The following is a 25,725-nucleotide window of genomic DNA, read 5'->3' on the forward strand; positions in this document are numbered from 1 at the left end:
TGGGGTGTGTGTGACAGGGTGGGCCTGCCTGGCAGACCCCTGGGTGAACACTCAGGCTCCTGTGCCTGTAACCTTTGACATCTGTCTCATTGAAGCGTTGGCTGGATGCAACTGACATGATCCTGGTGGCTTTGGAGCGTGAGGTCTCTTGAGTGAGGCTAATAAACCCATTGTTTAAATGCCTGTTTACTGAAAGCCCTGGTCCTGTCGGGGCACTTTGTGTCTGCATGCAATGGGGCTTTGAAATGGTCTGTCTGAGAGGGCCGCGTTGGAGCCCAGACTTGAAGTTCCTGAATTCCTAGGAGGGATGCTAACCAGAGGGGAGGCTTCTCCCAGCCGCCCCTGCCCCGCTCCTGGGGCCCAGCCTCTGTCGCCCCCTTGGGGATGTCTGTGTCACTAGACCTGTTCCAGCTCCCTTGGGAGCTACAGGGTCTGGGGCTGTAGCAGGAATTGGCCCCCCAGCCACACCCACAGGGTGTGGGGGTTGTGGAAGGGCGGGGAAGCCCACCTGCCAGAGAGCAGGTTGTTTGACAGTTACCTGGCTCAGCTGCGGCAGGCTGGACCTGCTAGGCTCACCCGGGGGCTGCACGGGCCATGGCCTGGCGGGGTGGTCTGACTTTTCTGAGTGCCACACTGGTGTAAACCCAGGTATTTGGCGGCTTCCCTGCACAGTGACGTTGCTTCTGCGCCGTGGGAGGTTCATGTGGAAACACTGGCTGGGAAGCCGGGCGTGGGTGCCTTTGTCCCTTCCCACGGCGAGAGTGTACGCAATGAGGCTGCAGACAACACTGTCCCGTGGAAGGATTCTCAGGGAGGAAACCGAGTTGCTTGCCAGTGTCCCTGGGGGACGGTCCCCTTGTCCTCATTCCTGGCTGGCCTTGGCCGAGGGTTGCGCCATTGCATGTGGATATGTCTAGATGGCCACTAGGCTAGGTGTGTGGGAACACATGTCACCTTGTGCCAGTCCTGGAAGGGGCGGCCGATGGCGGCAGGCTGGGGCTTCGTCCCCTGTGGCTGCTCTTGAGACACTGAACCATTTTCTGGAACCAAAGAGACCTCTGGACGTGAAAAGGCAGTTCTTTCTTTTAGAATTAATTTAGAAATTCAAGACACTCTAGAACAGAGGTGAGTCTTGGACTTTATTAGTTAATAAAGCAGACACTTAACAATTTCAAGGTCATGAGCTGCCGCCCACATCTGCCTCCACTTCCTTCCTGGCCTTTTTTTCCCTTTGGGTTATTTTTCTTAATTTATTCCAGAGGCAGAGGCAGAAGGGGGGAGAGAGCGAGCACTCCCATCTGCTGATATGCTCTCAAGATGCCGCCACAGCTGGGCTGGCCTGGGAACACAAGCCAGCTCTCCCAACTGGGTGGTAGCAACGCTGCCACGAGGAGGAAGCTGACAGCCTGGACTCGGCCCTCTGACACAGGATGGGCCAGGCTGAATGCCCTCCGAGTTACTGACAGCCTGGACTCGGCCCTCTGACACAGGATGGGCCAGGCTGAATGCCCTCTGAGTTAGTGCTTCCTCTCTCTTTCAACTCCAGGAGCCCGGGGCACACAGCCAGCTTTGGGATGTGTGGTGATCACACAGGGTGATACTCCTCTGGCACCTGCCTTGGCCTGCCAGCCCAGATGCCGACTGCTACCTGTGACTCAACGTCTGCTAGTTCCCTTCCCAGTGCCCCTGTCTTGGTGGGTGCCAAGCAGTGGGAGGTCCCAGAGCAGAGCCTGCTCTGGAAATGGTGCCTCATCCACACTGTGTTGTAAATGGGAGATAACACATGGCAATTTGCAGACTTCTTTGGCACACCTTTTTTTCCCCCTCCATCAGACTTAAAAAAATTTGTTTATTTTTATTTGAAAGGCATTTTACAGAGAGAAAAGGAGAGACAGAGAGAAGGTCTTCCATTCAGTGGTTCACTCCCCAGATGGCTGTAACGGCCAGAGCTGAGTTGCTCTGAAGTCAGGAGCCAGGAGCCTCCTCTGGGGCTCCCGTGTGAGTGCAGGTTCCCAAGGATTTGGGTCAGATCGTAAGCAGAGAGCTGTGTGGTACAGGAGCCGCCATCTTGTGGCGTGACAGCGCCACAGGGCTGAGGATTAGCCTGCTGCACTGCTGTGCTGTTTCCTGAGAGAGAGAGAGAGAGAGAGAGAGAGAGAGCATTTCCATATGCTGGTTCGCTCCCCAGATGTCTGCGGTAGCTGCTGCTGGACCAGTTGGAAGGCAGGAGCCAGGAGCTTCTCCCCGGTCCCTCAGGGGAGCAGGGGCCCAAACAATGGGCCATCTTCCACTGTTCTTCCCAGTGCGTCAGCTCCCCTTCCCAGTGCAAGGGGAGCAACCAGGCCATGAATGGGTGCCCAGGCTGGCAGGTGATTTTGTCTTTACCCACTGTGCCACAATGGTGGACCTGTTTTTATTGAACGTTTCAGTGTGGATTGTAAGTCAAATGATGATCCCTTGGACATAGTGGTGATTTCACTGGTGGCTTTCATGTTGCTGTGGCTGAAAGTGACACACATGACTGCCTGGCATGTGTGTTAGATGATGCCAGCTTGGACAGGGCGTAGAGCCCCCTGAGCACAGCCAGGGAGGATGGGCAGTGTGCAGGGTCTCTGCCACCCTCGTGGGGACCTGCAGCAGGCCCTCTCCAGGAACAGCTACAGCTGGCCTAGGGGCTGCCTCCGATCTGAGAGGTAGCTGAGAGGTGTGGCGACCACACCATGCCCCTGGAACACAGCTGGGCAGCAGGCTGCTCAGAAGCCCACTGCTGCGCTGGGGGAGCCAGGAGCCGCGTGCCTTGCTCTCCCTCTTAAACCCGCCGAGAGACGCAGATTCTGTGACTTTTGACGTCAACACAGTTACTGCAGTGACATACGGCCTGTGACCGTGGTACTAGAGTCATAGCACATGTGCTGTGGGCGTGGCCAGTGCAGTGACATCATGTGGGAGTGAGTGTGGTTATCGCAGTGACATCATGTGGATGTGTCATTGGTGTGAATACTGCAGTGAGATCATGTGGGTGTGGCTACTGCTGTGAGTGACTCACATGGGCGTGGTCACCGTGGTGACATCACATGGGTGTGGTTGCTGCTGTGAGTGATGTCACAGGGCCCCCCTGGTGACTTTGCAGAAACAGAGCTATGCAGGGCCCTCCGTGCTTCTCCACAGCCCCAGTGGGTGTGGAGTGGCGGTCCCAACTCACAGAGAGTGAGCTGTGAGGCTCTCCAGGGAGACGGCCACACTTGCCAGCTGTGTTGGCACTCAGCAATAGCAGACTGACTGCCCGGGAGTCTGGCCTGGAGTGTGTCAGCGTGGAGGGAATGTGTCTGTGACCGTCAGCCCATCCTGGTTGTCTGCATCCCCAGCGTGTCCCGCCCTGCTGTCCCCCCTCCCCCACTGAGGGCTCCTCCAGGGCATCTCCGTGGAGTGTGATGGTGCTAGTTATGAAGAACTGGATGCGAATCCCGCAAATACGTGGTCAGTGTGCACTGTCCATCCTGCAGCCTTAGAGCAGGAGACACCTGAGGCATTGAATGGGCAGGGCGGGCAGGAGGCACCCTGAGCTGTTACATGGTCAGGGCGGGCAGGAGGCACCCTGAGCTGTTACATGGTCAGGGCGGGCAGGAGGCACCCTGAGCTGTTACATGGTCAGGGCGGGCAGGGGGCACCCTGAGCTGTTACATGGTCAGGGCGGGCAGGGGGCACCCTGAGCTGTTACATGGGCAGGGCGGGCAGGGGGCACCCTGAGCTGTTACATGGGCAGGGCGGGCAGGGGGCAGGAGGTGCGGCCTTGGTTCCTCCAGCATTGGAGGCAGGCGTGGCCTGCTGCCCAGCTCGGTGCCTCTCAGCAGGCTGCAAGGCCTGGTTCCTCTTCAGGCTTCCCGAGCTGCTGTTCACGTGGGCTGAAGCGAGGTCTGTGCACTGCCCGTCCACAGGGGGTCAGGGCTGCTTAGAGCTGCTGTCCTTCCTGTCTGCTCCACAGGATGCTGAGCGCCCAGCCGGCCTCTTTGAAATCGCAACGTCCTGCACAGTCAAGAGTGATGCTGAGGCCAGGAGCAGTGCCCGGGTGACGAAGTACCAGGGCTGGAGTGGGCTGGGAGCTCTGCGGCTTGAGGTGGGAGGCTCACTGGATCGCTCCTGAGATGTGTTCAGGTGCCCGAGGCTGATGTGTAACAGTGAGTAGCAAAGGGCATGTGGATGTAGACGGCTGTTCCCATGCAGGAAGAACGCCCTGGCCCCAGCCCCACCCAGGCTAGCCTGCCCCGATGGGGGCAGCCACGGTGGCTGTGATGTTCCCCCTGGAAGCCCTTGGCTGCCACTCCGGGAGACGCTGCTTCTGCTTAGTACAGAGATGTGGACAGAAGTGGGAGGACCCTGTGGAGGTGAGGGTGGGCGGAGAGCTGGCCTGGTGGAAGCAGATTGTAATGAGGACAGCCTGTGGCCAGAGCCGCAACTGCTGCACCTGCTGGGCTGGCCATGCGCACCTGGGCCAGGAGGACTGTCCCCTCCCCATGACGATACATCACTGTTACCCAGTGGCTGTGTTCCTGCTGTGTGACAACTTGAGGTTTAACTCTTAGATTCCCGGCCCGGCCCCTTTTCCTTTTAGGACAACGGTCTTTCTTCCTAGTGAGTAAGCGGCACCAGCAGAGCAGGGCACCTAAAGCAATGGGCTGCAGCCTCAGGTCCAGTTTTCATTGCGGCCTATTCAGTTGTAGTGCCTGCATTGGCCACCAGAGGGGGCTGCCAGCACGTGTATGGCGCCTGCTGGGGCACGGTCTGGAATTTCTGCCCCCTTCCCCCCGCCCCCCCCCCCCCCCCCCCCCCGCTCCAGCAGCAAACTCAGGGAGCAAAGCCGTGGCTCTGGTGTAGCTCCATTTTTGACCTTCATCTCTGGAAAAGTGGGGTGGGGCCGCCGGGGCTCGCAGTCCTCACAGTGCCGTGTAGGGCAGGAGGTGGGCAGGCAGTTGACTTGGAGTTCTGCACCTGTGCATCTCTTGGTGCTGGTTAATTTCATCTTCTGTTTTACTTCTCCATCGTCAGCTTCACACGTGACCAGGAGAGCAGGGCCTGACGTACCCCGACCCTCTTAGCTGTGAGATGAGCCCCCACAGCCCCGGCAGCCCCGGGACCCTGGCCCCTTGCTGACAGCCTGTGCCTCCCACAGGTCTTCCCCTAGTGTGGGCCCAGAGCGCTCTGGGGAGCCGTGTGCATGGGCTGGGGGGTGGCTCCTCTCATTGCCTTCCCCGCTAGGAATCCCTCTCCTGCCTTTTCCTTTAGTCTCGGGAGTTTTATCATCGTGGGAAACATGGGCTACCAACTTGCGGGCTCGTGGCCCCACCCCATGACCGGCCGGCTGCCTAAACACCTGCACGAGGGAGGACTTCCCGTGGGTCCAGTCCTCTCTCTGCCCCGGGGGAGACTGGTGTGTGTGCCCTGCCCAGCCGCTGCGTGCCTGCCCTGCCTGGCACCTGTGTCCCACCCGCACGCCCTCGGCTGACGCCCCCTTCTCTGCTGGAGTCTTCTCATCCCCTCCGGTTGCCTCACCTCCTCCTGGACGCTTCCCAGACGAGTGTCCTCAGGCACACCAGGCCCAGGGCCCCGCCCTCCGGCACTGTCTGCGGCGGCCAGTGTGTTCTGCATGGGTGTCCACGGCCGGCCTTCTCTCCTGAGATTTTAAAAATTATTTATTTTTGTTCAAAAGGCAGATTTACAGAAGGATGAGGAGCTAGAGTGAGGAGAAAGATCTGCCTGCTGGCTCACTCACTCCCCACATGGCCACAGTAGCCAGAGCCGAGGCACTCCAAAGCCAGGAGCTTCTTCCGGGTCTCTCCCGTGTGTGCAGGTTGGCAAGCACTTGGGCCATGCGCTGCTGCTCTTCCAGGTCATAAGCAGAGTGCTGGGTCAGAAGTAGAGGAGTCGGAGCATATACCAGCACCCACATGGGGTGTTGGTGTTGCAGGCAGAGGCTTAGCCTACTGCACCATGCCTCCTGTGAGGTGATCCAGGTGACTGGAAACACAGGCCTGGTGTGGAGCCTGGAGCAGCTTGTAGCTGCCTTACCTGCAGTGCTAGTTCATGACACCCTCATGTCTGCCCTACACGGAGGTAGCCTGGGTGTAGCAGGGCAGGTTGTGCACTGCATATGTGCCTCCTCCCAGGGGCTCATGTCCTACGAGAGATGCCTGTGTTTATTTGGAAGGTTTGCTGACAAATGCTTGGCCAGTGACTTTTTCCCACACAGGTGTATTACCCCTGCTGTCCGACAGGGGGCGCCAGTGTCCTAAGGCTGGGGCACCTTTTCCCAGTGGCACTGCCTGCCACTGCCTGGTGCCAGGGCAAGGGTTGAAGTGCCATCCTGGCAGGCTGCTCGCCGGGCCAGTGGAGCTGGGAGTGAGGCTTCCCTGCCCAGTGCCCAGACCCCGCTGAGTCAGGGACATGTCCCTGAGTTTCTTCCCATCACACCTGTGCATGGAGCGAGAGGGAGCCCGCAGGTCTCCGTGCGGGGGGACACACTTCCAACCTTTGGTTGCTTAAGAGGTGTGCGTGCCAACAGTGCTACCTAAAACAGATGAGGTCTCAGGTCTGAGCAAACACTAGCATCAAGCCTACTGTGTGGGGGTGTGGTGCACCCAGGGAGGGCTTTGTGTAGTTCATTTGTTTCCTGTTCAGCTGCTGCTGCTGCTTTCAGCCCCATCTTTGGTTCCACAGCAGGTGGTTTCAGTGGGGGTGGGGTCGATGGCACAGCCACAGCTCCTTCAGGGTTCTGCGAATCAGCCAGGTGATAGAGGAAAGAGATACAATGTTGTAAGGAGGTGCTCAACGGGAGAATTGACTCCTTAAGCAGATGCCATAGCCAGGCAGCTTGGTGTTGCTAACATGTTTCCACTCTCATTGGGAAGTCATGGGCCCTAACTGATTTATAACTTCAGGGCAAATGAAAACCAAATAGAAAATACAGTCCAATAAGAGTTTGGGGTCCAGTGCGATAGCTTAGTGGTTAAGGTCCTGGCCTTGAACGCACCAGGATCCCATATGGGCACCGATTCTAATCCCGGTAGCCCTGCTTCCCATCCAGCTCCCTACTTATGGCCTGGGAAAGCGGTGGAGGATGGCCCAAGACTTTGGGACCCTGCACCCACGTGGGAGACCTGGAAGAGACTCCTGGGTTCGGATTGGCTCAGCTCCAGCCACTGCGGCCGCTTGGGGAGTGAACCATCGGACGGAAGATCTTCCTCTCTGTCTCTCCTCTCTGTATATCCGCCTTTCCAATAAAGATAAATAAATAAATAAAAAAGTTTGTGACTCTGCTCATCCTCTTCTAACACTGATAGTTTAATGGGATCTTGGCTTTGCTGCTGAATATTCTTTTTTTTTAAAGATTTATTTTTTTAATTGAGAAATCAGATTTATAGAGAGAAGGAGGGACAGAGGGAAAGATCTTCGGTCCAGTGGTTCACTGCCCAAGTGAGTGCAACAGCTAGAGCTGAGCTGATCTGAAGCCAGGAGCAGGAGCCAGGAGCTTCTTCTAGGTCTCCCACACGAATGAAGGGTCCCAATGCATTGGGCCGTCCTCGACTGCTTTCCCAGGCCACAAGCAGGGAGCTGGATGGGAAGTGGAGCTGCCGGGATTAGAACCAGTGCACATATAGGATCCCAGCGTGTTCAAGGCGAGGACTTTAGCCGCTAGGCTACGTGCCAGGCCCTGCTGAACATTCTTTTTTTTTTTTTTAAGATTTATTTTATTTTCATTATAAAGTCAGATATACAGAGAGGTGGAGAGACAGAGAGAAAGATCTTCTGTCCGATGATTCACTCCCCAAGTGAGTGCAATGGTCGGTGCTGCACCGATCTGAAGCCAGGAGCCAGAAACTTCTTTCCGGATCTCCCACACAGGTGTAGGGTCCCAAGGCTTTGGGCCGTCCTCAGCTGCCTTCCCAGGCCACAAGCAGGGAGCTGGATGGGAAGTAGAGCTGCTGGGATTAGAACTGGCGCCCATATGGGATACTGGTGTGTTCAAGGTGAGGACTTTAGCCACTAGGCCATGGCGCTGGGCCCCCTGCTGAACATTCTTTAAATGTTTAGCAGGTTTAGCCTCTGTATTTTCCATCTAGCTCCCTGCTAATGGTTTGGGGCAGCAGAGTATGGCCCCAGTCCTTGGGCCCCTGCATCCACGTGGGAGACCCAGCGTGAACTCACCGGCTCAGCTCTGGCCCTTCTGGCCATCTGGGCAGTGAACTGGTGGATGGAAGAGTCTCTGTCTCGTTTTCTTTCTCTCTCATCCTCTCTCTCACTCTATAATTCTGCAAGAACTTAATTTCAGGTTGATGAAAATAAGTAAATAAATAACGCCATTTGAATAAGTAGCATACAACTCTGCTTTCTTGGATAGTATAAATCAAACTGCGTTATTGGAACTCTGTTTTACTTGGAGCTTTCTTTTACGTTTACTTGTGATTATTTTTCAAAAGACTTTAGAAGTTCATGTGAAAGGCAGAGTTAGAAGCAGGGACAAGGAGAGAGCTGCCGTCCACTGGTTCCTGTCCACATGCTTGCGTGAAATTCCGTCTGGCTCTCCCAGCCTGGGTGGCAGGACCCCAGGACGCATGGAGTCAGAAGTGGAATAGCTGGGACTTGACTTGGTGACCTCATTTAAAGACAAGTGGCGGGCACAGTACCCGGACATGGAGTGGTATCTCGGCGTGATAGTGGATCATTCTGCCTCCTGGTGGGTACGGATTTGCGCTTGGCAGTTCACCCTGCCTTCACTGGTACCCGCCGTGTTCGCAGCAGCGCCATTGTCCAGTGGAGCGTGGGGCTGGGCTGCGGGAGCAGTGGGCACAGCTCCCCGTGGCAGTGGCGCCAGCTTGCATGGCTGAGGGCTGGACACACAGGCAGCCCTGCGTCTGCCACCGTTGCCCAGAGAGCATCTCGGATGGATGGGGAGCGGACAGGTGGGGCAGCCACGGTTCTCCTTGCCGTGGTCTTCAGGTGGGTCCTGTTGGTTCTGGAGCTTTGTCCTTTGAGGAAGTGGATTAACTTCATGTGGAGCTGCGGGTGTGACGCTGAGAAGGCCCGTGTTGCTTTTGGACAGGTGATTTCACATGGCGCTCACACACTTTCCACTGTGGCACATACTTGCGCTAGAACAGCCACAGTGTTCAGTGCTTTTAAGTACACAGCTCAGGGACTCCTGCTGCTGCTGCCAGCATGGGGTCCACAAGGAAACGAGGCTTAAGTTTTCCCTGGGGGGCCCTGAGACTGTCCCTGCCAGTGGCTTCAGGTACCTTCTGTGCCTGGCGCTGCTGAGCCTTGGAAGGGCAGTGGGCAGAGGGCACAGAACATGGGACCCTGCCCAGAGGTGGGAGGGTGTGTGTGAGGTTGGGACTCAGCTAAGGTGTCGCCCCCATCTGTGTCCAGCAGAAGGAGCGGGAGGGGACACCCCCGTCTGCTCCGTGATGCTGGGCTTCTCGGGAGGAGGTGGAGTTCCGGTGTGGGGTTACTAGCCTCTGAGCCTCTCACTGTGTGCCCTCCTGCTGAGAGCTGGTCAGGAAGGGCAGCGGCAGGCATAGAGCTGGCATGAGGGCCCCAGACCCCCAGTGCCCGAGCCCTGTCTTGCACAGGGCGCCCCGCACTTGTGAGTCGGAGCACCTGGTCTTGCACAGGCCTGGAGCCTTGGGCTGTGTGCTGGTGCCAGAACCTTCTTCAGGACGCTGCAGCTGGGGGGTCTCAGCCGAGGGCTGCACTCGCCCTGGGTGCTCTCTGATTCCAGGATCTGGCAGTTAAGGAGGGGGTTCCTCCCAGCAGCTTCTTCAACAGCCCTCACCAAATAACAGCCCCCTGAAGTGGTGCCCAGCAGCTCCCCAGCGCCCTCCTGAGACCTGCGGGCCCATACCCCAGGGAGCAGTGGGGTCACGGGTCCCTGCTTGTCCCTGGGTCGGCCGAGCAGGTGCGGAGGTCAGAGGTGCAGCCAGGACCTGGCTGTTCCCGACTGGGAGTGTTTGCACATCAGATTTCAGAAGCGAGGACTTGTTTGTACAGCTATTTTAAGGTTCTCCTTTTTTAATCGTGCAGAGTAGCTGGTTAAAAACTGGCGAATAGTTCATAGGAAGTAGATGCCCAAACCCCAAATTCCGGCGATTTTCCTTGTGCTGAATGTGTCATTTTCCCTTAAAATTCTTTTGTTAAGGACAAGCACACAGTAATTGGATCTAAAAATGCATCCAAATTATAGCATCTTCATCAGGAGTAGCTGACAGCATAATTACGACCGCGTCTCCTCTTTTCATATTAGCTGCAAGGAGAAGTGAAAGCGGCCCCCGTGTTGTTGGGGCGGATATTTAGGGGAGAAGGGGGTGCAGTGTACTCGGGCCTTGGGCTGTCTGGACACTCTGCAAGCACGTCCAGCGAGCGCAGGCCTCGCCTCCTCAGGGGCCTGGGGGCCTCTGCAGGTTGTGTCCCAGGCTGCAGCACACTCTTGTGGCCTGCATGACCGGGATAGGCTGTGCCGGACTGTCAGCTTGCACCTGCCGTCAGCAGCCTAGCAGGACGCCCAGGCGCTCACATGGCATGGGGCAGGTTGGTCCTACTGGCTTTGTATGAAGCTTAACAGACCTCATGGCATGGTCATCCTAGGCCTAGGCTGGGCAGACCTGACCACATGGTCTGCATCAAGCCTGTATCTGTAGGTTGGGGGCTGGTCAGCCTGGTGGGCATAGCGGCTGGAGCCCGCATCTGTGGACCCTGAAGCCCAAGAGCTCTTCTGTGAGCTCCTGACTGGCCCTTGGCTGTCCCTCCAGGTGCATCCAGGCGCTGCTCCTGGAACCTCCAGGTGTCTGGGCCCAGCATTCCGCCTTCCCTCTGTTTGCAGCCTGCGTGGTCCGCTGTGCTTTGGCTCCCGCCTTGGTGCATTGCCTCTGCCATCCCTGCTCTGGGATGCAGCGTGCAGGCTGCAGTCCCTGCCGGAACAGCTCACTGCTTGCTCTTTGCTGCCTCGTCCTGCCTGATGCATTTGCTACCCTGCGTACTGCAAGGCCTAACGAGGTCTAGTCTGGTCTTTTTTCTTCTTTCTTCTTTTTCAAAGTCAGTTAGATAAATTGTAGAGAAAGCAGAAGTGAGTTTTGGAATAGTCTGACTGTAAGACTTTGGGATGCTTGCTGTTAGTCCAGCTGGCTTTGCTCTTGGTGTCCAGCTGTGAACGGTGTCTGTCCCCAACAGCTGCGCTGTGCTCACCCAGCCTGTCCTCTGTCCCATTCCTCCCTGGCTTCCCTGGAGATGGAGCTCTCAGTGGGCAGGTGTCATGATTGACCCACTGCCGAGCACCCACATGCCTGGGTTCGTGCCTCTGTGTACGGTCTTGACAGCAACAGAACAAGCCAGGGGACCGTGCGTGGGACGGTAGCCTTTTTCAGCGGTGCTTGTCCCCGGGTGCCGGGCTCTGCTGCCTGTGGGCACCCACACCTCTCCTGGACACTGGCCTCCTGAGCACCTCTTGAACGGGTCCCCGGGGCTGCAGGGGAAGCCCGAGACGAGACACTGTGCCCTCTGTGGTCTCCTGGTGTGCTTCCTCACTGAGTAGGCGCCGTGACTTTGTACTTGGAATACTGAAGCCTGGCAGGCCACTAGCCGGTGGAGGCCACTTGGTCCCCAAGGCAGATGCTTGGTGGTAGCCGCTGTTGTCTCTGTGCTGGGAGCTTGTCTTCCGAGGGTGCCACCGTGATTGGCAGTGCTCACGGGAGCTCCTCTTTGATGGAGCAGGGCTGTGCTTTGCTGAAGTTCTGTTTCACACGTTGCTTGTTTATGTCGAGCCACATTGGTGACACTCAGACAAGGGCTCGTCGCCCCAGCAATGCAGGAGGGGGAAGGGGCTCTGCAAAGGGGAGAAAAATGATTGAGTAGGGGGGAGTGGGGATGAAAGGGCCGTGTGTGTATGTTTTAATAGAGAGGGGGAGAGGGAGAGAGAGAGCTTCCATCTGCTGGTTCGATTCCCAAATGGCTGCAGTGGTGGGGCTGGGCCAGGCTGCAACCAGGAGGCAGGTTCTCCATCTGGGTCCTCTTGTGGGTGGAGGAACCCAGGCACGTTAAGAGGGGCTGGATTGGAAGTGGAGGAGCCAGGACTTGAACTGGTGCCTGTATGGGATGCTAGTGTCACAGGTAGTAGCTTTGCTAACCATGCCACAACACTAGCCCCCGGACAGAGTGTCAGGAGCATGCTCACAGGCTGGAGGGAAGGATCTGGTAGAAAGAGGGGTGAGGGCGGGGCGCCCTGCAGCGGGAGGAGCTCCACCCTGCACACAGGGGCCCTGGAGCAGCCTTCCCGGCCACAGGGCAGTTTTGCCGTAAGAACAGAAAAACCACAGCCACTGAAGCTGAGTGTGGGTCCCCCATGAGCATCCCTAGGGGCCTGCCACGGTGAATGCTGTGGACATTCCCTGCTCCAGTGGGGTAGGGACCCTGTGTGCTCCTCGTGCCACCTTCACACTGGCAGCAGAGTGGGGCAGGGGTGCTGGTGCGGGGAGTGAGGCAGATGCGAGGTGTCTCAGTGCGCATTACCTCGGCGAAGTGCTTGAGGAAGGCTGCTTCAGAAAGGACAGGAGGCCGAGTGGCTCGTGGTTCTGGAAGTGTGAGGTCTAAAGGCCTGACGCGTGACGACTTCTGAGCGTGCTGTGGCAAGGGACGGGGCGAGCGCGTGTGTCTGGCGCCTGTTGTTCTGTTGAGGAAGCTCAGCTTGGGGCTCTTGCATTCCTCGGAGGACCCCCTCGGCACCAGAGGCCGACTGAGTTTCCACCTCTTCCTCCCTCGGGAGGGGACTGAATTCCAGTGCACAAAGCCTTGGAGAACCCTCAAACTACACCCAGACCATAGCACAGCACTGGCAGCTGAGATCTTGGGTGGGGATGGTAGGGAAGGTGCTGGGTCCCAGCCGCCACATGGCAAGGGCTGGGGGTGTCCCAAAGGCAGCTGCTCATGGAGGCCGCCAGGGGGTGCTGGGCGGCACGGGTGCTGGTGTCCCCTGGGCGGCACGGGTGCTGGTGTCCCCTGGGCACGGGTGCTGGTGTCCCCCGGGCGGCACGGGTGCTGGTGTTCCCCGGGCGGCACGGGTGCTGGTGTCCCCTGGGCGGCACGGGTGCTGGTGTCCCCTGGCACGGGTGCTGGTGTTCCCCTGGGCGGCACGGGCGCTGGTGTTCCCCCGGGCGGCACGGGTGCCGGTGTCCCCTGGCACGGGTGCTGGTGTTCCCCTGGGCGGCACAGGTGCTGGTGTTCCCCTGGGCAGCTGTGTGCTGAGGCCTGTGCAGTAGCTGGAGAGTCAGACTGGCTCGGTGCTGTAGTTTCCCAGTCCTGCTGCACTCCTGGCATGTTTCCTGCATGGTTCCAGCAGTGGAGAGATCACTGCCTCTTCTCCTGGGCCCCCGCCTCCCTGGCATCCAGAGACTGCACTTGGGGTGTAACACGGGCTCTTCTGGCCTCCAAGCATCGCCCTTCCACTGTCCCTCCTCTTCCCTTCCCTGTGAGCCGCTGTGTCCGTGGAAGGACACAGCTGTGGGCGGCTGCTGTGACTCAAAGGGGCATCCCACAGGGAGGCCTCCCTGTGAATGTGGAGGTGAAATGACAGTTTTGTTCCTTTCTTACAGAAAACACGGCCATCTTCATGTGTAAATGCTGTAACCTGTTCTCACCCAGTCAGTCGGAGCTCCTCTCCCACGTGTCTGAGAAGCACAGGGAAGAAGGGGTTAATGTTGAAGACATCATCATCCCACTGAGGCCTTTGAGTTCTCCTGAGCCGCCCAACCCCAGCAAACCCGGAGATGGTAAGGGCTTGGCATGTGCGTGGCTGGGTGGGATGCCTGCAGGGGCTGCCCACTGTGATGCCTGGGGGCCAACTCCCAGTTTTGTAGGCATTGCAGAAATCTGTAAAATCCATCTTTTCACTTCTCTTGCCTTTTCTTCTTCTTTTTTTGAGATTCATTTATTTTTACTTGAAAGAGTTAGAAGAGAGAGAGAGAGAGAGAGAGTTCATCTACCTGCTGGTTCACTGCCTAAATGACTTCAGCAGCTGGAGCTGGGCTGGTCCAAAGCAGGAGCCGGGAGCCAGGAGCCAGGAGCTTCTCCTCGGTCTCCCATGTGGATGCAGGGGGGCATTGGAACAGTCTTCTGCTGCTTTCCTGGGCCTTAAGCTGGGAGTTGGGTTGAAAATCCAGCAAGCAAAACTCAAGCCGGCACCCACATGGGGTGCTGCCTGTGGTGGCTTAACCTTTCATGCCACAATACTGACCCCCAAATCCACCTTTCTAACCACAATGTCCACAGTTGTCCGGCTGTAGGTGTGCTCAGGGAAGAGTGTATCTTTGGAGGATCTCTTGCAGCTCCAGCCTGCTGTAAGCACGTGAGGTGTTCAGTGCAGCCCCAGCATCTGCAGTAAATGGACTAACTTCTCCAAGCCTCACTTGCCTGTCGGAAAGGAAAGAGTTACTTCTCTGTTGCCAGGGAGGGAAGTGGATACTGCTTTCAAGTCTGAGAGTGTGCCTCGTGTCCCCAGGATGGTGGCCAGCACACAGAACACGAGTTAGGAAGGCTGCTTTGTGACTCAGTACATGCGCTGTTAGAACCAGCCCTGCTGAGTTGACTGTGCAGGCCTGGAGCAAGGGTTTGCACTGTGAGGCCTCCATTCACCTGGGATCCTTCCGGCTCAGTCTGTGAAGTGGGACACTTTCATGTGCAGCATCCTGACCACTCCCTCGGAATGGCAGGTGCCTGGATTTTAGACACCATGACATCCCCATAATTAGGTCTACAGACAGAAACAGCAGAGGAAGAGCAGCTACCAACAGGAGCTCAAGAAGCGCCCCACAATGCCCCTTTTATGGCGTGAGGAGCAGCAGCCAGTCTGCCACGTGGGCAGATGCCCCGTGGTAGGACCCGCTGGCCGCACTCATCACCCATGCCCAGTTCCGGGGAGTATTCAGAGCGGCATTTCTGAACGGGCTGCTGTGTATGGATCATTTGTATTCAGGGCGGCATTTCTGAACGGGCTGGTGTATATGGATCATTTGTCTGACACCGTTAACAAGGAAAGGCTGCAGGCAGAGAATGCATGGGTTAGCAGGTCCGTCTGGCTGTTCCCAGGGTGCTTGGAGAGATACCAATGATAGATTAAGCTGTTGAGAAGTCAGGAAGATCTACTGGGTGGTTGACGTGTGAGGTGAGAAGTTAAAGCTAGCCCCTGAAACTACATTGACAAGAAGGAGGAGCTGTTAACTGTGTGTGCGCCCTCTTCCCTCCAGCTGGCACCGGGGACCTGTCCTCGGAGAGCCGCGCCCCCTCACAGCCCTGGCCGGCAGGTTCTCTCCAAGCTTGGGGAAAGCAGAAGCAAGATATGTGCTTCAGTACCCAGAGCTCACCTCTGATGCTCTCTGCTTTGGGCAAAAGGAGGGTGGGTCTCACTCCAGAGATCTCGCCCAGCCCACCTAGCCTGGGAGAGAGTGGGGTACCTGTGAGTCTGGCCCACGGTTGCCACGGCCCTCCTCTCTGAGTGGCCCAGGTGGAGGGAAGCTGGCTCTGTCGCTGACTGTCTGGGGTCTCCCTCCCTCTGGGCTGGAATGCTGCACTCAGAAACACGGTGGTCTCTTTTGTCAGCCTCATGTGACAGATGGCAGTCACATGGACCAACATGGAGGGAGCTTTGAAAAATGACTTTGGATTGTGCTTTATACATCTTTGCTAGCTAAGATTTTCTTCTTACTAAAATGAGATGTGAAAAAGAGAGAAGGTAAACTTAACAATCTTCATTTCTTTGACGAAGAATTGAGTACAGTTAGTAAAGCTGGTAGAATTCCCACAGGATCGGTGAGGCACTGTCTCCCGGGCGTCCTGGGCTGGCTCGACAGGACTCAGTCAGCTCAGGGTCTGTCCCCCGGCTGGGACTCCCTTATCTCAGAACTCAGACACTCAGGACACTGTTGTCCATGGGCCCTGGGACCACCAGCATGGCACCTGCCGGTGTCCTGGGCAGTGGACCCATCTTGTGTCCTTGGCCTTTGTGGTCCTGTCTCTCAGCCTCCTGGAGGGGTCTCCCTCCAGAACCTCACCAGGACCAGGAAAATGCAGATGAAAGCCACGACACCTTCGCGCGCAACATCACACTGCTGGCTTGACGTGGATGCGGAAAGACAGAAAAGACTCTCTCCTGGTAGAAAGTCAGTTGGTAACAACATCCTGATAGAAAACTTTGAAATGAACATTTTTCTCTGCATAAGCGATTTTTCCAGGAATATAGCCAATGTAAAGACACAAAGTGTTCATGGTGATTTGTTTAAAATAACCCAGTTGGCCAGATGATAGATGTCCAGAAAAGAAAGGTTAAGTGAATCATGTATTATCCCCAGAAGGAAATCCTGTACAGAAATAAAAGAATTGGGAGACGTTACAATACTGCGTTGTATGCCTGAAATTTGTTGAGTGGACTGACAAATGTGTGCTAGGTTGTTTTCAGTGCTTTGTCCTTAGCTTTAACTTCTTACCTGTTGTCCTTTTGTCTCTTTGTGTTGTGTTTTGAACATTCTTCTAACTTACTTTCCAGTTCACTGATTCTATTTGTACCTTTTTAAAAGTAAAAATTGCATAAAATACAATTTGCCAACTTAACAGTTTTGAAGTGTACAGTGGGATATATTTTCATATACAGTGTTTTCATGTATTCGCAGTGTTATTCCAGGGTCACAGTTTTCACCCCCAGGGAGCCCTGAGCCCCTCCTGCCCAGTTGCCTCTCCTGGTCTGTAATTTTCATGTGAATGACCTTTTGTGCTGGTTACTTAGAGTTAGCTTCTGTTTTCAAGGTCGAGCCATTCTGTCCATGCATGTTTCATTCCTTTTCATGAAAGGTGTTCCAGGGCGTAGGTTGTCCACCCCTGCATCTGTTGATGGACAGTTGAGTTCTTTCCACCCCTGCATCTGTTGATGGACAGTTGAGTTCTTTCCACCCCTGCATCTGTTGATGGACAGTTGAGTTCTTTCCACCCTGCATCTGTTGATGGACAGTTGAGTTCTTTCCACCCTGCATCTGTTGATGGACAGTTGAGTTCTTTCCACCCCTGTATCTATTGATGGACAGTTGAGTTCGTTCCCCTTTTTGCCTGTTACGCATGATGCTTGTTTGAACATTGGTGGGTGAGAGTTTTATAGATCTGTGTTTTTATTTTTCCTATTTATTTTCCCAAATTGCTAGGTCTTGCAGTAATTTTGTCTTCTTAGGTTTCTGAGGGCTGCCCGCTGTTGTCGAATGCCTCATTCTAGTTTGTGTTTAGTATGTGAGAGAGCCCTTTTGACCTTATCACCAACATTTGTTAATTTTCCTGGTTTTGGTCGTCGCCGCCCTAGAGGATGTGAGCCAGCCCCCTGTGGTTTGGGCTTGCATTTCCCTGTGATTAATGCTGTGGGATTTAGGTCTTCATCCGTTCTGAACGGGTGAGGTCGGGGTTCTGGCTTCACAGGTTTGTGTGTGGTCTCTCTTGGCCTTTGAGAACAGTCCTCCTAACAGGAGTGATGTGCTAGCCCATGGCGCTTTCAGTTGTGTCACCCCAAGGATTAGTGATGTTGAATACTTCACAAACCTTTTGGCCATTTGTATCTCCTCTTTGGAGAAATGTCTGTTCATCTCTTTTGCTCATTATAAAATCATATTATTTATTTGTTATTGAGATATAATAATTCCTTGTTTATTTTGAATAACAGCCCCTGAACAGGTTTCATGGTTTGCGAATATGTTCTCCAGTTCTGTGACCTTTTATTTTGTTGATTGTTTCCTTTGCTGTGTGATTGAGTTGATGCGGCTCTGCTACTTTTTTTGCTTTGTTGGTGTTTTTGTTGTCAAATCCGAAAAGTCATCACCTTGTCCAATGTTGTAGCGCATCGGTTCCCTCTGTATTTTGCAATTTCAGGTCTTGCGTATTGGACTTGAATCCGTTATGAGTTAATGTAAGATAAGCATCCGTTCTCGTTGTTTTGCTTGTGGCTATCCTCCTGGTGTCCCTTGTGGGTGCAGAGGCTGTCCCAGGTGCACTAGCAGGGAGCTGGACCAGAAGTGGAGCAGCTGGAACCCAAAGCAGTGCTTAAATGGGATGTTAGCGGGTTGCTTCAGCTGCTGGACCACAGCGCCTGCCTGTTTCTTTCGTGTTGAAGGTCTCTGGGTTGGTGTTTTCTCTGGGTTGGTGTTTTGTAATTTTCGGTGTATGGCCTTTTTATGTCCTTGGTTAGATTTATTCTTACAATCGTTTTTTTTTTTTTTTTTTTTTTTTTGTGAATGTGACTGTTTTCTTGATGGCACTTTTGGATAGTTTATTGTGGTGTAAGATTGCTATTCAATTTTGCCCATTGATTTTGTTCTCTGCAGTTTTGTTTAGTTTCTGTCGTTTCGGTAGTTTTGCTGTGAGTCCCCAGGATTTTGTGTGTAATGAGACACAGTTGTTTGCAAACAGGAACAGGTCACCTTCGTCCTGATTAAATGGCTTTTGTTTTTCTTGCTAATTATGCTGGCTAGGGCTTTTGATATCAAGTTGAATGCTTGTAGAATGGGTGAGTAGTCATGCCTGTGTTTAGAAAACTTTTAACATTTCCTGTTGAGTGAATGGTAGCAGTTGAGTGCTTGTAGAATGGGTGAGTATCATGCCTGTGCTTAGGAAACTTAACATTTCCTGTTGAGTGGATGGCAGCTGTGGGCTTGTCATATGTGGCCTGCCTTTATTTTTCAAGTACACTGTTTCTCTGTCCAGCTTTGGTGAGCTTTCATGATTAAAGGGCATTGAATTTTATTTGACAATTTTCTGCTTCTATTAAAATGATTATATTATTTCTGTTGTTTGCTCTGCTGATGTTTTACGTCCTGTTTATTGACTTGCAGTAAGCTGTGTTCCCCTCCCATCCTTATATCCCACTTGGTCTGGGTGTGGGATCCTTTCAGGGTGATCTTAGATGTGACTTGCTGGCATTTTGATTGTTTTTGTATCTGTGTCCATCAGGGAAATTGGCCCGTAAGGTTGTTGTCTTTGGGTGTCCTAGTCTGGCATTAGTATCTGGTGAATGCTGGCTTCCTGGAGTGAGCTTGCAGTTTGGAGTGTCTCCTGTTTACCTTTTGGGGAAGTTTGAGGTTGATTGATGTCAGTTGTTCTTTAAATATTTTGTAGAATCCACCAATGAAGCCACCTGGTCCCGGACCTTTCATTGTTAGTTTTTTGATTACTGATTTGTTCCGCTTACTTACTGGTGTATTCCATTTTCCATTTCCTTGTTGCTGGGATGTTTGATTCTACGATTTCATCTGTTTCTTGTTGTTTATCTGATTTGTCAGTATATAATTGTTCATTGTAACGTCTTGTGATTTCTGTGGTGTCAGCTGTAATATATCCTCTGGTATTTGCAGTTTTAGTTATGAATTCTGTTTATTTTTGAAAGATTTGTTTAGTTTTTGAAAGGCAGAGTTATAGGGGGATAGAGAGGGAGGGAGGGAGAAGGAGGGAGAGGGCGGGAGGGAGAGGGCGGGAGAGAGAGGGTGAAAGAGATATCTTTCATCCGCTGGTTCATTCTCCAGATGGCCCCACTGGCCAGTACTGGACCAGACCAAAGTGAGGATCCCAGACCTTCTTCTAGGTCTCCCAGGTGGTTGGGAGGAGCCGAGACACTGGGCCGGCATCTGTTGTGTTTCTCAGGCCGTTATCACGGAGCCAGATCAGAAGCCTGGCAGCGAGGACATGAACCAGGTGGCAGCGTTAGTCACTATGCCACAATGCCAGCCCCAGTGTATTTTTTTGATTCCGTTTTCCATGAACTTTTAGAAGTGCTTGTGTATATTTTTCCTAAACCTATTTATGTTAAAGTTTAATTTAGTAATTAGGGATAGGAAGAGGTTAAAAGTAATAGGTCATATTTAAATAAGAGCAATCAAAACGGCATGTTGCAATGGAATGACCGGTGTCGCTTTTCCTGTAAGGTTACCGAACGCACACACTGTGGTGCTGGGACAGTCTCCTGACAGCTGACATGGCTTCCTCTGTCTCTCCTCCTCTCTGTATATCTGCCTTTCCAATAAAAAAAAGTCCTTGCCTTAAAAATTTTTTTTTTTTTAAATGTAAGAAAGATCCACACAGACTGAGTTCCCATCCACCACATGCTTCCAACAGGGAGGCCGGGGCTGGAGCTGGGAGCAAGGAACGAACGCAGGAAGGGTGCGGTCAACCACTGGGTGGCAGGAAGCCAGTTACTTGAGATAGCAGTGTTTCCTCCCCCATCATCTCTCTCTCTCTCTCTCTCTCTCTCTCTCTTTCTGTCTCTCTCTCTCTCTCTCACACACACACACACACACAAACACACACGACACATCCTCTTAGACACACACGCACTGCGTTAGGAGGGAGCTGGGGTCAGGGGGTCAGGAGGTGGAGCTGGAAGGCAAGCTAGGCGCTCTGATGTGGGATGCGGGCTTCCCAGCTGTGCCTTAGGGACACCCTGACGCTGTCTCCTGGGAGCCTTGCTCTGTCTCTTCTACCATCTCCCTCTCTCCTGGGATTTCCGCATCCCTCGGCTGTTTGTGGTGTCTGCTCCACTCTGGGGCCCCAGGCACAGTGCCGTTAGTTCTGTCCCTATGGCTGGTGATGGCAAGTAGACCAAGAAGTGGTTTCAGTGTAGCGTGGTGTGTGCTTCTGTAGGGGAAAGCCTGGGCCACTGAAGAGGACCAGCTGCTCTAGGGTAAAGGCAGCCCTGCTTCCCCAGCAGGTGCGTGTCCAGGTTGTCATCTGGGGGTCTGTCTTCTGGACAGTGGTTGCCTACAGGCGGTCATGCCGAGCCGAGTGGGGGGGGCGCTTCACTGAAGAGGACCAGCTGCTCTAGGGTAAAGGCAGCCCTGCTTCCCCAGCAGGTGCGTGTCCAGGTTGTCATCTGGGGGTCTGTCTTCTGGACAGTGGTTGTCTACAGGCGGTCATGCCGAGCCGAGTGAGGGGGGTGCTTCACTGAAGAGGACCAGCTGCTCTAGGGTAAAGGCAGCCCTGCTTCCCCAGCAGGTGCGTGTCCAGGTTGTCATCTGGGGGTCTGTCTTCTGGACAGTGGTTGCCTACAGGCGGTCATGCCGAGCCGAGTGGGGGGGCGCTTCACTGAAGAGGACCAGCTGCTCTAGGGTAAAGGCAGCCCTGCTTCCCCAGCAGGTGCGTGTCCAGGTTGTCATCTGGGGGTCTGTCTTCTGGACAGTGGTTGCCTACAGGCGGTCATGCCGAGCCGAGTGGGGGGGGTGCTTCACTGAAGAGGACCAGCTGCTCTAGGGTAAAGGCAGCCCTGCTTCCCCAGCAGGTGCGTGTCCAGGTTGTCATCTGGGGGTCTGTCTTCTGGACAGTGGTTACCTACGGGCGGTCATGCCGAGCCAAGGGGGGGGGCTTCACTCTTTGTTCCAGGAACGACTGAAGTCAGACCCCCAGTTCTGGTGGGTAGAGCGGGGACAGACCGAGGGTCCAGAGTTGTCCCAGCTGTGCTGAGTCCCGGGCTGGCACACATGGTGCCATCACAGCAAGATGGACTCTTCTGGGCATGGGAGTTGGTGATAGACTCTCTTTCTGGGTAATGACTCAGAAAACTTGCTTTAGGCTGATGTGGCCAGGGCCTGTGCAGGTGGGTCACTGGGCTGCTGGGCCTTGGCCCTGATGCCTTCACCCTGCTGAGGCCCCCCCATGCCTGTGACTTCTGTTATCTGCCAGGAGTTAACATTACTGGCTCTTTTCTGATGCAGGTGCCTGTGCACACTGCCTGGGCTGCCTGCTGAACTGACTTGGCGCGAGGTGCGCGCCCCCGCTTGGCTGCCTCCAGGGGTGTTGTGGGGAGGCTCATCATTTTCCTGCAGAGTGTATCCCAAGTGGAGCTCAGAGGGAGATGTTTCTGCACTGCTGGCGGTCGGCCCTGAGAAGCAGCTCTGTGAGGCACACCGAGCTCCGTCCAGTGCTGGCTCTGTTACCAGTTAGCTCTGTCAGCTGGGCGTGCGTTCATCTTTTCAAGCTCAGTGTCTGAATGTGAACCCAGGGGTGGTACTCACACCTCCGTGTGGGCTAACGCGACGACATGCAGGCGGAGGGCTGGGCCTGGGGCCTCTCTGGGCTCGGGTACCATCGGTGCTGCTCCCACGGATGTGGCATTTCTCGCCGTGGGGCCGGTGGGAACATGGTGCCAGAGAGTGAGGTGCAGTGAGGCTAAGTGCAGAACGGCAATGCTGCCTTCCTCAGAAACGCAAAGGCTCACGTGCCTGCGTTCCAACAGAGAATCCGCTGCTTCGCAGATTACTTTCTGGGCTTTGGAAATGATAGTCAGGGGCTTGACAGTCAGGGCGCTAAGGTGTTAGGCTGTCAGGATTTGCTGGAGTTCTCTAGCTGCTGTGACCGGAAGCCATGCAGCAGAGTGAGAGCGCTGGGAAGCTGGCCTTCCTGTTCCTTGCATTAGACTGTACTGCTGGGCCTAACACAACCTGTATGCCCTTCATTCTCGGTGGGATTTCTTGGTGTGTGAGCTATGTGGAAATGAAGACATCAAGGAAAAAAGCAAGAGCCTGTTGAGCCAGAATGAGCGAAAATGCAAGTCCATCAGGGGGCTGCGTGATGTGACTGTGGGCTGGCTGGGAAGGTCTTAGTTGCTTCAGAGAGATGTTCTGGTGAGCACGATCCTGGTCACCAATGGCATTCTGATGGCTCGCTTGTGAGGAGGGCCGCAGTAGAGGCAGCTTTGGTTGAACTTTCCTGTTCCCGAACTCCAGGCCCCATGGGAATCGCTCTGCACACGTGGCCCAATGCAGACGTGCGTCCCTAATCCTGTGGGGTGTGTGAGGCCACCCGAGGCTCCTGGCGGGGTGGAAGATGATGCAGAGCAGGGTGCTGCCTGAAAAGCGTGCCAAGTCCCTTGCAGCTGTGGGTCGCCCATATCCGTCCTGCTGAGGAAGTGATGTCTGTGACCTCCGACCTCCTACGGGTTCTGTGAGGTCCTGGTGAGGTAGCTGGGGAGGAAGGGCTGGCGCTGCCGAGCCGCCGTCCCGATTGGGCTATGCTCTCCATACTGCTTGCGTCGCCCTGTGGCTGCATTTAGAAGCCGTCTGCACGGGCCCTCTGGCTTGCCAGCCTTTGGCCTGGGGTCCACAATGACGATTTTCTGATGAGGAGGAGGATGTGTCCACACTCACGGCAGGGTGAAGAGACTCTGCTTCTTTCTTCCTATTGCAAACCTGGGCCGTGAGAAATGTCCCCTTTCCTTTTCCTCAAACACTCAACCATGTACTGAGTTCTTCTGTCATGCAGTTCTGTTGCTTCCCCATGGGGTCTGGGCATGAAAGGACCAGCCAAGACCTCAGGGTTTATGATAGAAGGCGGGGACAGGAGTTGCACTCCGGGTGCAGTGTGTGTGAATACGCTGCTGTGTGGGTTGAGTGGAAGAGGTGGCATGCTCTCCAGATCAGTGGGGCACCGCCTCTGGGAGGAAGCGCCAGGATTTGGGCCTGAAAGATTAGGACTGAGTTAGGGTTTGGTGCCCACTGGCAGGGGAATAGTATGGGTGAGTAACGGGGCAGGATGTTCTGTGCCTGTGTGGGGAGGCCTGTGGCGCTGTGCTAAGCACTGAGGGCTAGGTGCTGGCGCACGTTTGTGTATACAGGACTGGGTCGAGTGCTGGAGGACCTACACGGCCAGGCCTGGGAAGTGTGGCACGAAGCCTGGTGCACTGCAGAGCCAGGGAGTGATGACGTGACACGCGAGGTGGAGGAAGAAACCTGGGGTGGCGACTGCGCTCGGCAGATGGGGTGGCATCCGGAGCTGGCGTCTCCCAGGGATGGCCCTGCCTGGACAGATCTCAGGTTCTGGGAGAGCTGAGTGGAGGAGCATGGGGCAGGGGAACAGCCTCCTGGCGGTGTGGCTGACTTGTCCCCACCTGGTCCCGGAGTCTCAGTCCTCCCAGCAGGTGTGGCTGCCTGACTGCAGCAGCAGCTTGTTCTCAGGACTGAAGCTGCTTCAGTTTCATTATGAATATTTATTTCTTACCAGCTCACTGGCGGCGTGCTGCTGAGTTACAGAGGCAGCATGAAAGAAAATAGGAAGATGCATTTTTTCCCACCATTGCATTTGAGATGCTCGCAGGGAGGAGCTTGCGTTGTCTTCTCTGATGGCCACGCTGCACACACACACACACACACACACACACACCAGTTGCATTCGTGCCAGTCCATGCACAAGCCCAGCTGAGGTGCTGAGCAGCATGGCCAGTGCTCAGGGCCAGCATGGTGCCTCTGGAGAGCACCAGGTCTGCACCAGCCGTCCCCCTGGGCATGCTGGCTGGCAGTCTGGAGGCACCGTATCTGCTATCCCTGTGCCGTGGAGTGCCCCTGGGGGAACCTGCCAATCTCCAGCTCAGGGGTACAGTTCTCCATGATGCTGCCAAGTCTGCCTCAGACTCCTGCTGCCAGCCACAAATTCAGCGGTTCCCCCGAGGCCTGCTTCACTTGGGACCAGCCAGCTTCTGATTTAGGTTCTTTGCTGCTTGCTTCAGGCTCAGTAATTTGCTGGAAAGCAACTCACTGAGCTCAGGAAAGTGCCATCCATAGGACCGTAATTTCATTGCTGCCACTGAGTGCAGAGCCGTGGGTGCAGGCTGGGGCTGGGAAGGTTCCTGGCAAGGTTGTCTGCACCCCGGCACCTCCTGCTGTCCTCAGGGTTTTCCAACAGGGATGCTCACTGGCCTTGGGCCTCTGGAGCTTTACGACCTAGCCCAGTTTGTTGAGTTTTAGTCCCTGGCTCTTCCTGCAGGCCCAGACCAGTAACTGGGTTCCCCACTTGCTTTAGAGGGGAACTGAAGAAAGTCCCCCCCCCTTAAATCCTGCTGTTTGTCCCGTGGCTGAAGTCACTGGGGAGCAAACAGTGATTCTCCCTTCAGGAAGGACATCCAGGGGCCTGGAGGTCACTGCCAGTAGCTGAGGGCCTGTGGCCACAGCCACAGTGTCAGAGAGCATTTCAGAGGAGTGGCCTCTGTCTGCATGGTAGGGGCCCAGAGCCCATGGCTGGGGCTTCAGAGATGGGGGTACAGGCCTCCCCCGACCTGGTACACACTGTGCTTCTGCGCTGCCATGCCGGGTGTGTGTTTCAGTGCCAACCTGGCTTCTCTGATGGAAGTTGCCACTTTGGTGCGTGGCACTAGTGCCTGTTGTCAAGAATAGTAAGGAAAATGTACATGACTTTGGGGAGCTATGTTTTGTCCATGTCCCTCCGCTCTGCACTGGCTGCTGTTGGTCCAGACATAGCCACCGTGCTTCTTGGTTATTGCTAGGCTGGCCCAGGACACACCCCGGGGAGGGGGCAGGTGGACCTGGCTGCAGGGCTGCCTGGCCTCAGGGAGCTCAGGTTTGGTGTCTTGGCCGAGGCTGACCCTTTCTTGGCATTGCAGCTCAGTAGGGGCTCTGCTCCTGCAAGGGACCCCCTTTCCCAGGAAGTCTTCCCCAGTCCCCCTGAACCTCAGGTTCTCAGGCACTCCATGCCATGGTGTTTTCTTGTGGCGCTGCTGCTTTCCGACAGGCTTGCCCAGCGGCCTCCTGCCCCGACTAGTGAGCGTGCGTGAGTGACTGACTTGCAGGGTCCTTGCAGAGCCCCAGCCCTGGCCTGTTCTACAGATGGACACTTCTTGGGTACTGTTGGTACCAGGACCCCGCCCTGCCCCCGGCGTTCAGGTTCAGA

The 25,725-nt window shown here is 55.1% G+C and overlaps 1 protein-coding gene across 2 annotated transcripts in view; it reads left to right on the plus strand.

Moving 5' to 3' along the window:
- The window catches only part of ZFAT (zinc finger and AT-hook domain containing), a 174,062-nt gene that overhangs the window by 8,783 nt on the left and 139,554 nt on the right, over positions 1-25,725 (plus strand). For both annotated transcript variants that reach the window (XM_058668455.1, XM_058668456.1), the window contains exon 2: positions 13,632-13,808. In XM_058668455.1, the coding sequence (XP_058524438.1) occupies positions 13,632-13,808 (177 nt within the window). The remainder of the gene's footprint in view (positions 1-13,631; positions 13,809-25,725) is intronic.

This window comes from Ochotona princeps, chromosome 9 (assembly GCF_030435755.1).
Source record: "Ochotona princeps isolate mOchPri1 chromosome 9, mOchPri1.hap1, whole genome shotgun sequence".
NCBI classification, from domain to species: domain Eukaryota; kingdom Metazoa; phylum Chordata; class Mammalia; order Lagomorpha; family Ochotonidae; genus Ochotona; species Ochotona princeps.